This window comes from Gorilla gorilla, chromosome 12 (assembly GCF_029281585.2).
Source record: "Gorilla gorilla gorilla isolate KB3781 chromosome 12, NHGRI_mGorGor1-v2.1_pri, whole genome shotgun sequence".
In the NCBI taxonomy this organism is placed as follows: domain Eukaryota; kingdom Metazoa; phylum Chordata; class Mammalia; order Primates; family Hominidae; genus Gorilla; species Gorilla gorilla.
In genome coordinates this window covers 70,313,833-70,330,402 of record NC_073236.2, presented here as the reverse complement: position 1 = coordinate 70,330,402, position 16,570 = coordinate 70,313,833, and the positions used below count along the sequence as shown (strand labels likewise).

Genomic DNA, 16,570 nt, shown 5'->3' with positions numbered 1-16,570 from the left:
CTGTAATCCCAGCAATTTGGAGGCCAAGGCGGGTGGATCACCTGAGGTCAGGAGTTCTAGACCAGCCTGGCCAACATGGCGAAACCCTGTCTCTACTAAAAATATAAAAATTAGCTGGGCATGGTGGCAGGCGCCTGCAATCCCAGCTACTCAGGGTGGCGGGGGGGCGCCAAGGCAGGAGAATCACTTGGACCTGGGAGGCAGAGGTGGCAGTGAGCCAAGATCGCACCATCACACTCCAGCCTGGGGGACAAGAGCAAGACTTCATCTCAAAAAAAAGAAAAAGAACAGAAAAAGAAAAACATAGCATATTTCGCTTGATTCTTGTGACATTTAGAGGGCAAGAGAGTAAGACCCTGTCTCAAAATAAAATATAAAAATTAAAGAACAGAAAGAATGGAAATGTTGGAGAGAGAGGCATTGGACTCAGAAAAAAATGAAGAGTATTTCAAGTCTTTTTTTATATAATCCTATGTTTACCTTTGTGACAGTGATGAAATCTGGTCCAAAGAAGACACTTTTTACTCCTTCAATCCTAAATAACTGCCTGCAAAAAAAGAAAAAATAAGAGATATTAAAATGCTTGATTATGGAAAAGTTTAAACATACACAAAAGTAGAGAAAAGTAAAAAATTCTCCACATATCCTTTGCAGCTTTAACAATGACCAACTCATGGCCAATTTTGTTTTATATTCCTACTCTATGATTTAGCAATCCCACTCCTAGTTATTTACCCAAAAGAAATAAAAACTCATGCTCCACAAAGACTTGTACATAAATCTTCATAGCAGCTTCATTTAAAATAGCCACACATACAGAAAAATATGGAAATGTCCATCAACTGGTGAATGAATAGACTGCTATATCTATACTATCAATCATTCATTCAACCAATATTTGACACCTACTAAGTGCCAGGCACTGTACTAAGCACTAAACAGACTATTTTTTTTTTTCTCTTTTGAGACGGAGTCACCCTCTGTCCCCCAGGCTGGAGTGCAGTGGTGAGATCTTGGCTCACTGCAACCTCCGCCTCCTGGGTTCAAGCGATTGTCCTGCCTCAGCCTCCCAAGTAGCTGGGATTACAGGCGCCCACCACCACGCCCAGCTAATTTTTGTATTTTAGTAGAGATGGGGTTTCACCATGCTGCCCAGGCTGGTCTCAACTCCTGACCTCGGATGATCCACCCACCTCCCAAAGTGCTGGGATTACAGGCATGAGCCACCACACCCAGCCTAAACAGACTATTTTCAAAAGACTAACTTGAAAAGAGATTTTGCCAACTGAACATCTGACAGAAATAATCTCTAACTAATCTATAACTGAATTAATTGGGGCTTTTTTACTTTTACTTTTTTAATACAAAATATGAACTCATTCTTGATGTAAATGTTTCAAACAATAAAATTTAAATGCCCCTTGACTACCCCTACCAAATCCTGTTAATCAGTTTCGTGTGTATTCTTCCAGATCTTTTCGTCAGTGCATTTGTTGTTCTGTGGTGTTTGCTTTTATATACATAGTATCATATTGGACTCACTGTTCTGCAAGTTGCTTTCTTCACTTGTATGTCTCAGATGTCTATGACAATAAATACATCCCTGCACATATCTTGGGCACATGTGCAAGTAACTTCTAGGGTAGGGTTTTTAAAACCCAGTAGTGAGTTGTGGAATCATGTATGTAGTGACAGGGTTTTATTTAATAAAATAAAACAGAACAACAAAAAGAGATGAAGAAAGGAAATTTAAGAATCTATTATCTATTGTAAGGGTGAAAAAAGAGTGAAAACTATCCCATCAAACATTTGTATCTCACGCATACACACACATAATGTAAAACACTTTTTACTGTGACTTATATCAAAAAAGTACGAAAAACAGCCTGTAATCCCAGTACTTTGGAAGCCGAGAAGGACAGAACACTTGAGCTCAGGAGTCTGAGACCAGCCTGGGCAACATGATGAGACCTAGTCTCTACAAAAAATACCGAATTTAGCCAGGTGAGGTGGCATGTGCCTATAGTCCCAATTACTAGGGAGGCTAAGGCAGGAGAATAGCTTGAACCCAGGAGGTGGAGGTTGCAGTGAGCCAAGATCATGCCATCACACTACAGCCACTCCAGCCTGGGCGACAAAAGTGAAACCTTATCTCAAAAAATAAATAAAAAGTTAAAAATAAAATATGAAAAACAAACACTCTAAGGTATATTCTGAGAAGTGATATGTTTAAGAAAAAAAGTACCTATTAATTATAAATTTTAAAAACTATTCCAGAGTTTAGCAAATCCCTAGGTTCCTTAAACGAGACATATAAAATGGCTGTATGTATAGAAATAGTTACCTAAGCTCCGTTTTCCGAGTATCCCTGGCAATCAGATTGAGGCTTCGGTTCCCCAAAATTTCAACTGATGCTGACTGACTCTACTATTCTTTATTATTAACTTCTCTAACTATCAGTTAAAAAGAGGTTCATCCCAACAATTTTATCATTTGTGCTTTTTTTTTTTTTTTTTTTTTTTTTTGAGACAGTCTCGCTCTGTCTCCGAGGCTGGAATGCAGTGGCGCTATCTCGGCTCACTGCAAGCTCCGCCTCCCGGGTTCATGCCATTCTCCTGCCTCAGCCTCCCGAGTAGCTAGGACTACAGGCGCCCGCCACCACATCTGGCTAATTTTTTGTATTTTTAGTAGAGATGGGGTTTCACTGTTAGCCAGGATGGTCTCGATCTCCTGACATGATCCGCCCGCCTCGGCCTCCCAAAGTGCTGGGATTACAGGGATGAGCCACCGCGCCTGGCCCTGTTCTTTATCATCTCTAACATACAGTAGTCCCCCCTTATCCTCAGGGGATCCATTCCAATGCCCCAAGTGGATCCCTGAAACTACACATAGTATTGAACCCGGCAAGTATTATGTTTTTTTCCTATACATATATACCTATGATAAAGTTTAATTTATAAATTAGGCACAGTAAGAGATTAACAACTGATAATAAAATAGAACAATTATAACAATATGCCAGCAATATGCCAGCATCACTACTTTAAGAGATGGCTTCTAAGTGATCAATGATGCAGCGAGGGTGGTGGGGGGTTCAGCAGAGGGGAGGGCACAGGCAAACAGTGTATACGACGTGGATACACTGGAAAAGGGATAACTTATGCCCTGGGGAGGACAGAGCAAGATTTCACCATGCTACTCAGAAAAGCAGTACAATTTAAAACTGATGAATTATTTCTGGAATTTTCCATTTAATATTTTTAGACTATGGCTGATCTTGGGTAACTGAAACCAGGGAAAGTGAAACCACAGATAAGGGGGGACTACTGGTTTAAACATGCCTTTATCTGGTGAATTTTAAAACTGTCCCCACTGACTGGTTTTCATTTATAGTTCTGAATAGAGTATTTTAGAAATTATTCCATCTTGAAAGAACTACAGATTCAACTACCCTTATGAATAAAATAAGCAAGTTCTCATCATTCTTAAAAATCAGATTTTTTAAGATCTGAAATGGAAATTTACCATATTTATCAATTTGATGAATATTTTTTCTTAAGTAAAAATATAAGTTTTTATTTATTCATGCTATAGATCTCTCAAATATATCACAGGAGAAAATTTTTTTAATATCAACTCTCATTTTTCTTTTCTTTTTTGAGACAGGGTCACTCTCTCGCCTAGGCTGGAATGCAATGGCACAATCACGGCATCACAGCTCATAGTTTCCTTAACTTCCTGGGTTTAAGTGATCCTCCCACCTCAGCCTCCATAGTAGCTGGGACTACAGACACATACCACCACACTTGGCTAATTTTTGTATTTTTTGTAGACAGGGTTTCACCATGTTGCCCAGGCTGGTCTCCAACTCCTGAGCTCAAGTGATCCCCACCTCCTCAGCCTCCTCAACATTTTTGGGTTTTTTTGAGACAGGGTCTCACTCTGTTGCCCAGGCTGGAGTGCAGTGGCACCACCATGGCTCACTGCAGCCTCAACCTCCCAGGCTCAAGCTATCCTCCCATCTCAGCCTTCTGAGTAGCTGAGACCAGAGGTACACACCATCACACTCAGCTAAATTTGTGTGTGTGTGTGTGTGTGTGTGTGGTGAGATGGGCTCTCTGGGTGTGTGTGTGGGGGGGGATTGAGATGGGCTCTGTGTGTGTGTGTGTGTGTGTGTGTGTGTGTGTGTGTATGTGTGTGTGGTAGAGATGGAGTCTCTCTATGTTGCCCAGGCTGGTCTCAAACTCCTGGACTCAAGCAATCCTCCCACTTCAGCCTTCCAAAGTGTTAGGATTACAGGTGTGAGGCACTGCAACAGGCCTTATTATTTTTTTTAATCTCTCATCTGAAAAGAAATTATTTTCTACACTTAAAAAAAATTGCACATAGAAATGCAATAGTTAAATAGAGTTCTCTTAACCCCAAAGTCAGTTATTTATGTTTCTTGGTAAAAGCAAATGAAAACAGTAATATACCTAGCCAGAGGGGAGCGAAATGCTGCAGCTGGGGTGGGAAAATCCATGGTCCTTGTCTCAAGAACTGGTTTTCCTGGTACAAACTTTAAGCTGTTTGGATTTGGGGTATCTTGTGTTTGAATAAACATGTATCTCACTAAAAAAGAAAAAGAAGAAAATGTTATTCCAGAAAAAACAGTTAACAAGTTTATGGACTATGAAGTGCTCATTTGCAGACAATCAGAAGAAGTAAGAAAAACTGGGGAAAAACCCAAAGCTTTATTGCCCTGACAAAGCATTTATAAAGATAAGAAAGAAATATATCACCATAGAGCCGGGCGCGGTGGCTCACACCTGTAATCCCAGCACTTAGGGAGGCCGAGGCAGGTGGATCATGAGGTCAGGAGTTCAAGACCAGCCTGGCCAAGATGGTGAAGCCTCGTCTCTACTAAAAATACAAAAATTAGCCAGGCGTGGTGGCGGGTGCCTGTAATTCCAGCTACTTGGGTGACTGAGGCAGAGAATTGCTTGAACCTGCGAGGCGGAGGTTGCAGTGAGCCGAGATTGCACCATTGCACTCCAGCCTGGTGACAAAGTGAGACTCTGTCTCAAAAAAAATATATATATATATATATTATATATATTTAAATGCATATAGTTTTCTACTAACACTCTGGTTTATTGGTTTTTGGGTTTTTTGTTTTTGTTTTTGTTTTTGAGACAAGGTCTTGCTCTGTTGCCCAGGCTGGAGTGCAGTGGCACAATCACGGTTCACTACGACCTCAAATTCCAGGGCTCAAGCAATCCTCCTATTTAAGCCTCAAAAGTAGCTGGGACTACAGGCGTGCACCATCAGACCTAGTTAATATTTGTATTTTTTTGCAGAGACAGGGTCTCACACTATTGCCCAGACTGGTCCCAAATTCCTGGACTCAAACGATCCTCCCACCTCAGCCTTCCAAACTGTTGGGATTAGAGTGTGAGCACTGTGCCCAGCCAATACGCTGATTATTTAAATAGTTGTGTTATGAAACAGATTCCAGAAATAGTAAACACTTAAGTGTTATACATATTCATAATTCAGGAGTCCTATATATATTCTATTTGGTGACTTTGTACCAATGGCTATCATAATCATAGATCACTTATTGCTGACATTAATACACTAAAATGCTACATTCTCTTCTTTCTAAAGTGCCACCATTATTTTAAAGACAAACTTAGCAATTTATAATAGTAATAATAAAGTTATTGTGTGCTTATTATATGCCAAATACAGGGTCAAACGCTTTTTTTTTTTTTTCTGAGGCGGAGTCTCCCTCTGTCGCCCAGGCTGGAGTGCAGTGGCGCCATCTCTGCTCACTACAAGCTCCACCTCCCAGGTTCATGCCATTCTCCTGCCTCAGCCTCCTGAGTAGCTAGGACTACAGGCACCCGCCACCATGCCCGGCTAATTTTTTCTGTATTTTTAGTAGAGACGGGGTTTCACCGTGTTAGCCAGGATGGTTTTGATCTCCTGACCTCATGATCTGCCCGCCTCGGCCTCACAAAGTGCTGGGATTACAGGTGTGAGCCACCGCGCCCAGCCAAAGGCTTTTTTAAAAAAAATTTGTGGAGGTGGAGTCTCCCAATGTTGCTCAGGCTGGTCTCAAACACCTGGCCTCAAGTGAGCCTTCCACCTTGGCCTCCCAAAGTAAAGTGCTGGGATTACAGGTGTAAGCCATCATGTCCAGCTCTGGGGCCAAGTGCTTTATTTATTTAATTTTAATTTTTTTTTTTTTTGAGATGGAGTTTCACTCTTTCCCCCAGGCTAGAGTGAAGTGGCACAATCGTGGCTCACTGCAACCTCCGCCCCCTAGGTTCAAGTGATTCTCCTGCCTCAGCCTCCTGAGTAGCTGGGATTACAGGCATGCACCACCATGCCCGGCTAATTTTTGTATTTTTAGTAGAGACAGGGTTTCACCATGTTGGCCCAGCTGGTCTCAAACTCCTGACCTCACGTGATCCACCCACCTCAGCCTCCCAAAGTGGTGGGATTACAGGCGTAAGCCACTGTGCCCGGCCTAATTTTTTTTTTTTTAAACTGGGTTTCACCATGTTGGCCAGGCTGATCTCAAACTCCTTGCCTCGAGTGATCCACCTACCTCAGCCTCCCCAAGTGTTGGGATTACAGGCATGAGCCACCATGCCTGGCCCAGGTGCTTTAAATGTATTTATGCCTTTAACAACCCTGTAAAGAAGGAACTCTTATTCCCATTTTACAAATGAAGACACGGAGGCTTAGAGATATTAATTAAGTTGCCTAATGGTACAGTAAATAACATAACAAAATACAACATAAGCAAGAATCTATGCAAATTACTTCCTGGAACATTTAAAAGATATCTATTTTGTTTGTTTCAAGACAAGGACTCACACTGTACCCAAGCTAGAGTGCAGTGGCACAATCTTGGCTCACTACCACCTCTGCTTTCTGGATACAAGTGATTCTCATGGCTCAGCTTCCCAAGTGGCTGGAACTACAGGTGTGCACCACCACACCCAGCTAATTTTTGATTTTTTGTAGAGAAGGGGTTTCACCATGTTGGCCAGGCTGGTCTTGAACTCCTGGCCTCAGGAGATCCACCCGCCTCGGCCTCCCAAAGTGCTAGGATTAAAGGCGTGAGCCACTGTGCCTAGCCTAAAAGACATCTTTACAGACTCTTCTTTTTTTGAGATTGAGTCTCGCTCTGTCGCCCAAGCTGGAGTGCAGTGGCATGATCTCAGCTCACTGCAAACTCTGCCTTCCAGGTTCAAGCAATTCTCCTGCCTCAGCCTCCTGAGTAGCTGAGATTACCAGCATACACCACCATGCCCAGCTAATTTTTGTATTTTTAGTAGAGATGAGGTTTTACCATGTTGGCCAGGCTAATCTCGAACTCCTGACCTCAGGTGATCCGCCTGCCTTGGACTCCCAAAATGCTGGGATTACAGGCATGAGCCACTGTGCCCGCCAACTCTTTTCTTATAATATCTTTTTTCTAGGACCATGATTAGATTGAGAATGGATTCACTAAAGCAATAAAGAGATAACACAATCTTTAATTTCCTACCTTGCTATTATGACAACAGCTTGCAGGACGAAAGAACAGCACTGGCATTTTAATAGTTTTAAAACTATTAAACAGATCTGATTATTCATTCTGAAAATGAACCTGGCAGGGGGCAGTGGCTCACGCCTGGAATCCCAGCACTTTGGGAGGCCGAGGCGGGTGGATCACGAGGTCAGGAGTTCGAGACCAGCCTGGCCAACATGGTGAAACCCCGTCTCTACTAAAAAAATACAAAAATTAGCCAGACGTGGTGGTATCTGCCTGTAATCCCAGCTACTCAGGAAGCTGAGGCAGGAGAATCTATTGAACCCGGGTTGCAGTGAGCTGAGATCCTGCCATTGCACTCCAGCCTGGGCAATAGAGAGAGAGACTAGGTCTCAAAAAAAAAAAAGAAAGAAAGAAAGAAAAGAAAATGAATTTTCTGGCCGGGCATGGTGGCTCACGCCTATAATCCTAGCACTTTGGGAGGCCAAAGCGGGTGGATCACCTGAGGTCAGGAGTTCCTGACCAGCCTGGCCAACATGGGGAAACCCCGTCTCTACTAAAAATACAAAATTAACCGGGCGTGGTGGCAGGCGCCTGTAATCCCAGCTACTCAGGAGGCTGAGGCAGGAGAATCACTTGAACTTGGGAGGCAGAGGTTGCAGTTAACTGGGATCGCACCATTGCACTCCAGCCTGGGCAAAAAGAGCAAAACTCCATCTCAAAAAAAAAAAGAAGGCCAGGCATGGTGGCTGACACCTGTAATCTCAGCACTTTGGGAGGTAAAGGCGGGTGGATCACAAGGTCAGGAGTTTGAAACCAGCCTAGCCAACATGGTGAAAACCCATCTCTACTATAAACACAAACGTCAGCCAGGCGTGGTAGCATGTGTCCGTAGTCCCAGCTACTTGGCTGAGGCAGGAGAATCACTTGAACATGGGAGGCGGAGCTTGCAGTGAGCCAAGAATGTGCCACTGCACTCCAGCCTGGGTGACAGAGTGAGACTCAGTCTCAAAAAAAAAAAAAAAAAAAGGCCAGGTGTGGTGGCTCACACCTGTAATCCCAGCACTTTGGGAGGCCGAGGTGGGCAGATCACCTGAGGTCAGGAGTTCAGGACCAGCCTGGCCAACATGGTGAAACCCCGTCTCTACAGGGGTTTTGTAGAGGTAGGGTTATTTTGTAGAGGTATTTGTAAAAATACAAAAATTAGCCAGGCGTGGTAGTGCGCTCCTGTAATCCCAGCTACTTAGGAGGCTGAGGCAGGACAATCACTTGAACCTGGGAGGTGGAGGCTGCAGTGAACCAAGATTGTGCCATTACAGTCCAGCCTGGGCAACAGAGCGAGACTCTATATCAAAAGAAAAAAAAAAAAGAAAATGAACCTTCTGAGTAAAAAGAAATCCTCCATCTTACAGCAGTATATTTAAATAGACTGACAATACTATATAACAATTAAAATTTATTCAGTGCCTGGCCGGGCGCAGTGGCTTATGCCTATAATCCCCGGCACTTTGGGAGGCCAAGGCAGGCGGATCGCCTGAGGTCAGGAGTTTGAGAACAGCCTGGTCAACATGGTAAAACCCTGTGTCTACTAAAAATACAAAAATTAGCCAGGTGTGGTGATGTGCACCTGTAATCCCAGCTACCCAGAAGGCTGACGCAGGAGAATTGCTTGAACCCGGGAGGGGGAGGTTGCAGTGAGCCAAGATCCAGCCACCACGCACTCCAGCCTGTGAGACATAGTGAGACTCTGTCTCAAAAAAAAAAAAAAAATTATTCGGTGCCTATCATGCGCTGGGCAGGGTGCTAAGCACTTTACATGTATTATATCATTTAATCCTTACATACTTTCAATGAGGTACTATTTTTATCTTATTTTATAATAAGGAGACTAAAGGTCACTCAGCTACTAAGTGACAGAGCCAGGATTCAAAGCTGGACAATTTTGTAGGTGCTGACTTTCTTAGCCACCATACATATTGCTAATCCTTATCTAACATTGCCAAGCATAATAGGAAAATACATTTAAGATCAATCTTCCTGTCCTAATTTTCACATCACCTATTTTAGGAGAGAGAATAGAATATCAAAAAGCAACAGTTTTATTTTAAATTTGAAAGAGTTTAAATTTGGCAAAACATATGGTTAGTACAAAAATGCTTTTCTTAGTCATTACAGAAAAAGTTCTAATTTGACAACTGAGAGTCATTTTTGTACTTTGCCATGCAGTTCCAGCTAGCTGAAGTTAAACCATTTCATGGATAAAGAAAAAAATTGAAAGTGAACTCCCATACATTTTGTTTAAATCCTTTTTCTAATTAGACAACCAGACAATTCCTAAAAAATGAAAAATAGCCGCAATGTCCAAGTACTTCATTTAAAATATGTATATTTCTAGTAAGACATTCTTCTGAAAATCTGTGTTATAAGGGAATGATTTTTCAATGACACATTAAAGAAAGGGCTGCCAACACTTTCTGTAAATAATCTTCTAACTCTGGCTCTGAACCAATCATTTCTTGCAGCTTGTATTAATAATTTATTGCTAACCAAAATCTGCACACAGTACTCTACCAATATTTGAAGAATTAAATCTGGCTTCAACTGGGTGCATCAGCTCACACCTATAATCCCAGCACTTTGGGAGGCCAAGGCAGGAGGATCACTTGAGGGCAGAAGTTCGAGACCAGCCTGGGCAACAGAGATCCTGTCTCTACAAAAAAATACAAAAATTGGTCAGCTGTGGTGGCATGTGCCTGTAATCCCAGCTACATAGGAGGCTGAGGCAAGAGGACTGCTTGAGCCCAGGCAGTAGAGGATGCAGTGAGCCAAGACAAAAAAAAAAAATCTGGCTTTATTTTACTCAATCAATTTGAGAAAAACTACACCTGCAGAAAGCAAAATTTTTAGAAATCCTTGAGGGTAAAAACTACAAATGCAAAATAAAAAGTCACTTAAGAGCATATACTCTATACTGTCTAAAGTAGAAAGTATGAAAATGAATGACATCATCACAGAACTTTTTACTTTTGACAATAAATAAAGCTATTACTAAAAAACTAATTGAGGCTGGGCACGGTGGCTCACGCCTATAATCCCGGCACTTTGGGAGGCTGAGCCAGGCAGGTTACTTGAGCTCTGGAGTTCAAGACCAGCCTAGGTAATGTAGTGAAACCTCGTCTCTACAAAAAATACGAAAATTAGCTGGGTGTGTTGGTACGCACCGGTAGTACCAGCTACTTGGGAGACTGAGGTGGGAGGATGGCTGGAGCCCAGGAGGCGGAGGTTACAGTGAGCCAAGATCACATCACTGCACTTTAGCCTGGGCAACATAGTGAGACCCTGCCTCAAAAACAAACAAACAAAAAACACCTAATTTGAATAGGTACTTAACAAAATCATTACAATTATAATCTCAATTGGGTTTAATTTTGTATTTCAAAAATGACTCCTAGGTCCATCATCCAGAAAGATGCTCATGAAAATGTCATGAGAGTTACAACAGGAAACAGGACAGAATGATAAAAAATATTTCTTCCTTTTTTTTTTTTTTTTGAGACAGTGTCTCACTCTGCTGCCCAGGCTGAAGTACAGTGGCATGATTACAGCTCACTGCAGCCTCAACCTCCTAGGCTCAAGTGATTCTCCCACCTCAGCCTCCTGAGTAGCTGGGACTACAGGCATGCACCACCAAGCCCAGATAATTTTTGTATTTTTTTGTAAAGACAGGGTTTGACCATGTTGCTGAGGCTGGTCTTAAACTTCTTGGGCTCAAGGGATCTACCCGCCTCAGCCTCTCAAAGTGTTGGGATTATAGGCATGAGCCACCATGCCAGCCTGTTTCTTCCTATTATGCTTGGTACTAACACGTACCTAAGGAGGTAGATGTAAACTCCCCCAAAATACAGATTAGTGGTGCTTAAAGTCAATATCAATGACTAAAATTAATGGGTTTCCTATTTGAAAAGCCTATATGACCACATATTTCAGTCCTACAAAGTTTAAAAGTCCAATTAAAGTGGTTTAATCAGCTGAGTTACTCAGTATTTACAATATTTATATCTAAGCTATTCTGTGATCCAAGCAGTCAGGCAAGCCTGCAGGAAAATGTTCCTCTTCTGGCCCCTGGCTACAGAAGGGGTAAGGTCTACCCTGATTTAACTCATGCCCTCAGCCAGAATCAGCCAGAGTATGGCCACAGGAATGTGTTCAAGCTAGCAATGGAAAGGAGAGGCTGAATTTATATGCTTACAGCTCCATACACATATAGGTATACATTTACATACATACACACATGCAGACACACATACCCTCTCCCCTTAAACTTCCCTAACTCTACATTACAGTCATCACACTTCAAATTATTTTAAATCAAATCTATTTCCCAAATTAAAGAAAATCAAAGTATATATCTCGTTAACAATCAAGATTATTAACAAAACCATAGTAATTAATTTTGACAAAAAAGTTTTTCTTTCTTTTTTTTGAATGTAGTTTTTTACTACATTCAAAATCCTGTGTTCTAAGGTCTGGATGAAAGCCAGAAATTTACTAATTTTAAGGGTATTCTTATCCAAAAAAAGGAAAGCAGTAGCTTTAAATACATAGAATTCTTTGAAACACAATCCCCATTTGAAACTTCTTTTTGAGACAGGGTCCCACTTTGTCACCCAGGCTGGAGCACAGTGGTGTGATCACGGCTCACTGAAAGCTTGAACTCCTGGGCTACAGGGATTCTCCCACCTCAGCCTCCCAAGCAGGTGGGACTACAGGTGTGTGCCACCATGCCCAGCTAATTTTTTGTATTTTTTGTAGAGACAGGGTTTTGCTGTGTTGCCCAGGCTGGTCTCAAACTCCTGGGCTCAAGCGATCAACCTGCCTCAGCCTCTCAAAGTACTGGGATTATAGGCATGAGCCACCACACCCAGTCAGATTTTAACTTCTACAATATTTTCATTTTGGAAATCATTTATTGAGCAACTCTTGTGTTGCAGGGGATATGTTATACAAAATACTGAGATTTCATAGATCTATTGGACAATGTCCTTGCAAATACATTTTCTACTTAGAAGCCTATAAGAAAAATATAGCTTTTTTTCCTATATTCTATCTATAGGCTTCTAAATAGAAAATATACAAATTCTCATCTTTTATGATCCACAAAATCCTAGCACAGTTCCATCAGTTTCTGAAACACAACTGCTATAAAAGAGGTGAAATTTTACCTGGGTTATAAAAGGCTGCAGGTAGTGGGAAAAGTGGTCTTTGTACAAACTGATGCAGAGGCTGTTTCTTAATGGTGTATGGATTCTTCAACATATGACAGAACCTGCATTTAAAAGCACATAATGAATGACATTTTAAGAGCTCTAATCTTTTAAAGTTGGTTTCTACTTCTCATGTATAAAAAAGACCTATGTAAAATTTAAACATAACCAGCAATAGAAATAATTAGAGAACTGACTTTTCATCTTCCATCTACATTATTTCCACTTACTTAGGCAAGCAATATCTACAAACAATTCAAAATCAGGTAGAGCTCAAATGGAAATTCCTACCCTTGATAACTGGGTGTGCACAGGATAATATAACATCCAGGTATAAGAAACAGAATTGGGCTGGGTGAGGTGGCTCACGCCTGTAATGCCAGCATTTTGGGAGGCCGAGGCAGGTGGATCACCTGAGGTTGGGAGTTCAAGACCAGCCTGCCCAACATGGAGAAACCCCATCTCTACTAAAAATACAAAATTAGCCGGGCATGGTGGCACATGCCTGTAATCCCAGCTACTCAGGAGGCTGAGGCAGGAGAATTGCTTGAACCCGGGAGGCGGAGGTTGCAGTGAGCCAACATCATGCCATTGCACTCCAGCCTGGGCAACAAGAGTGAAACTCTGCCTCAAAAAAAAAAGAAACAGAATTGTATCTACATTAGTAATTTATAACCCATAGTCCCAGACTCTTGGTTATACACGAAGGAAGCAAATAACTATAAGCTTTTTTATTTTTAAAAAAAATTTAGAATTAGGCAATAGAGTCACATGGTTCAAAACTAGTAAGGAAAAAAAGCATATATAGTGAAAGCCTCCCTCCTTTCCTGTCCCTTACCACGTTTCCCTCTCTCAAGATAACCTATATTACCTGTTTTGAAAAGTATTTCAATACTTCAAAAAATCTAAAAGAAAGTATACTATTGGGCCAGGGGTGGTGGCTCACGCCTGTAATGCCAGCACTTTGGGAGGCCAAGGCAGGTGGATCACCTGAGGTCAGGAGTTCGAGACGAGCCTGCCCAACATGGTGAAACCCCATCTCTACTAAAAATACAAAAAATAGCTGGGAGTGGTGGTGGGCGCCTGTAATCCCAGCTACTCGGGAGGCTGAGGCAGAGGAATCGCTTGAACCCAGGAGGCGGAGGTTGCAGTGAGCCGAGATCGTGCCACTGCACTCCAGCCTGGCCCAAAGAGCAAGACTCCATCTCCAAAAAAAAAAAAAAAAAGTATACTATTGTCCTTTTTGTTTTTGAGATGGAGTCTCACTGTTGTTGGCCCAGGCTGGAGTGCAATGGCACAATCTCGGCTCACTGCAGCCTCCGTCTCCCGGGTGCCAGCAATTCTGCTGCCTCAGCCTCCCGAGTAGCTGAGACTACAGGTGTCCGCCACCGTGCTTGGCTAATTTTTGTACTTTTTAGTAGAGACGGGGTTTCACCATGTTGGCCAGGATGGTCTCGAACTCTTGACCTCAGGTGATCCTCCCGTATCGGCCTCCCAAAGTGCTGAGATTACAGGCGTGAGACACCACACCTGGCCCGTCCTTTTTTTTGAGACTGAGTCTCACTTTGTCACCCACGCTGGAGTGCAGTGATGCGATCCCAGCTTACTGCAACCTCCACCTCCTGGGTTCAAGTGATTCTCTTGCCTCAGCCTCCCTAGTAGCTGGGATTACAGGTGTACACCATCACACCCGGCTAATTTTTATACTTTTAGTAGAGACAGGGTTTCACCATGTTGGCCAGGCTGATCTCCAACTCCTGACCTCAAGTGATCCATCCGCCTTGGCCTCCCAAAATGCTGAGATTACACAGCCAACGATCTTGATCATGCTTTTCGTGTTTTGTTTTGAGACAGGGTCTTGTTCTGTCGCCCATGCCGGAGTACAATGGTGTGATCAGGGCTCACTGCAGCCTCAACATCCTAGGCTCAAGTGATTCTTCCACCTCAGCCTCCCAAGTAGGTGACACTACAGCTGTATGCCACCATGCCCAGCTAGTTTTTTTTTTACTTCTGGTAGAGATGGATTATCACTATGTTGCTCAGGCTGATCTCCAGCTCCTGGCTCAAGTAATCCTCCCACTTTGGCCTCCCAAAGTGCTGGGATTATAGGCGTGAGCCACCATGCCCTGCCTTTTATATGCTTTTTGGATGGAAACATATTAACCCAGTGTTGTAACTTCACTTCACTTTTTTTTTTTCTTTTTTTTTTTGTGAGACGGAGTCTTGCTCTGTCACCCAGGATGGAGGGCAGTGGCGCGATCTTGGCTCACTGCAACCTCCGCCTCCTGGGTTCAAGCAATTCTCTGCCTCAGCCTCCCAAGTAGCTGGGATTATAGGTGCCCACCACCATGCCCGGCTAATTTTTGTATTTTTAGTAGAGACAGGGTTTCACCATCTTGGCCAGGCTGGTCTTGAACTCCTGACCTCGTGATCCACTCGCCTCTGCCTCCCAAAGTGCTGGGATTACAGGCGTGAGCCACCGCGCCAGGCCTCTAACTTTACTTCACTCTTACAGAGAAAACTTAATTGGCTATTTTTTATGGCTTTGACAAACTGAAAAGAAAGGAAGAAAATGAAAGCAAATATTACTGGAAAAGGAAGTAAAAGGAGACTTTAATAGTGAAAATTCTTAAAATCCCAATGCAATTTACTTTAAAATCCGGTTTACTTGAAAATATCATCGCTATCCATTACAACTGCCACTTCATAGGAGCCATGGAAAAATTTTAAGTGCAGGAGTCATTTATAATTGCCAATGGGTTCACTTTGCCCACTGTCCAGATACTGCTAATTCATCAAGACAGGGGATTTGCAATAAAGAGTTTAATTCACACAGAGCCAGCTGAAAGGGAGAGTGGAGTTTTAGTACTCAGTCTCTCTAGATCTGAGGCTAGGGGTTTTCAAGGATAGACTGGCAGGCCAGGGAACGGGTGTTGCTGATTGGTTGGGGATGCAATCATAGGGGTGCGGAAAATGATCCTCCTGAGTGCTCAGCCCGTTTGTGGGCGGGGCCACAGGACCAGTCAGAAATGCAAAAACCTGAAAAGGCTAATCTTAGGTTCTACAAGAGGGATGTTTTCTGCAGGAGTAATTGGGGAAGTTACAACTCTTAGGACCGCCAGAATAATGGCTGGTAATCATTTACATCTACACCTTAGCAGAATTCAGGCTCCTCTCATCCTCCAAACCTGGTGGTCTTTCATTAGCTTTATAAAGGTGGTTTAATTTTGGGAAAGGGCTATTATCATTTAAACTATAAACTAAATGTCTCCCAAAGTTAGCTTGGCCCAAGCCCGGGAATGGGCAGTCTAGAGGTTAAAGGCAAAATGGTGGTCGGTTAGAACGGTCTTTCACTGTCATAATTTTCTGTTAAAATTTTTTGCAAAGGCAAAAATTGTTTGTGATCATACACAAGATCACATTTATCTAATTATTTTCTGCTTAAAATAGGCAAGAAGCAACAGCGGCTGCCACATTTTTTTCTCTCACAAAACTGGAATTCTTCTCGTGGAAAAGAAAGAGTGGGCACCAATTAAGTATTAACAGAATACAGATGAACTGTTTACTACCTTCAGTAATCTTTATATGCCATTGATAAGCAAAAGACTACTGGGATACTGTGGGACTGTAACCCATAGAGTTTCTTAGATGCTATTGGAGAGATAAAAGGATTGGCACTGAGGATTCAAGAGAACAATGGAATCAACACTGAATGGGAATCAAATAATCTGTGAAGTCCTGACTGCCACTCCCCACACTAGCTCCAGTGTTGATC

The 16,570-nt window shown here is 42.5% G+C and overlaps 1 protein-coding gene across 6 annotated transcripts in view; it reads right to left on the bottom strand.

Annotated features, from left to right (window-relative positions):
• The window catches only part of NFU1 (NFU1 iron-sulfur cluster scaffold), a 43,350-nt gene that overhangs the window by 22,963 nt on the left and 3,817 nt on the right, over nucleotides 1–16,570 (bottom strand). For 5 of the 6 annotated variants that reach the window (XM_031008332.3, XM_031008333.3, XM_031008329.3 and 2 more), the window contains 3 exons: nucleotides 12,754–12,857; nucleotides 4,476–4,611; nucleotides 481–547 (listed from right to left, as the gene is read on the bottom strand). In XM_031008332.3, the coding sequence (XP_030864192.2) occupies nucleotides 481–547; nucleotides 4,476–4,611; nucleotides 12,754–12,847 (297 nt within the window). In that variant the 5' untranslated portion in view covers nucleotides 12,848–12,857. Of the gene's footprint in view, nucleotides 1–480; nucleotides 548–4,475; nucleotides 4,612–12,753; nucleotides 12,859–16,570 lie in introns of those variants that run through there. The other variant, XM_055378033.1, reaches the window with a different exon arrangement.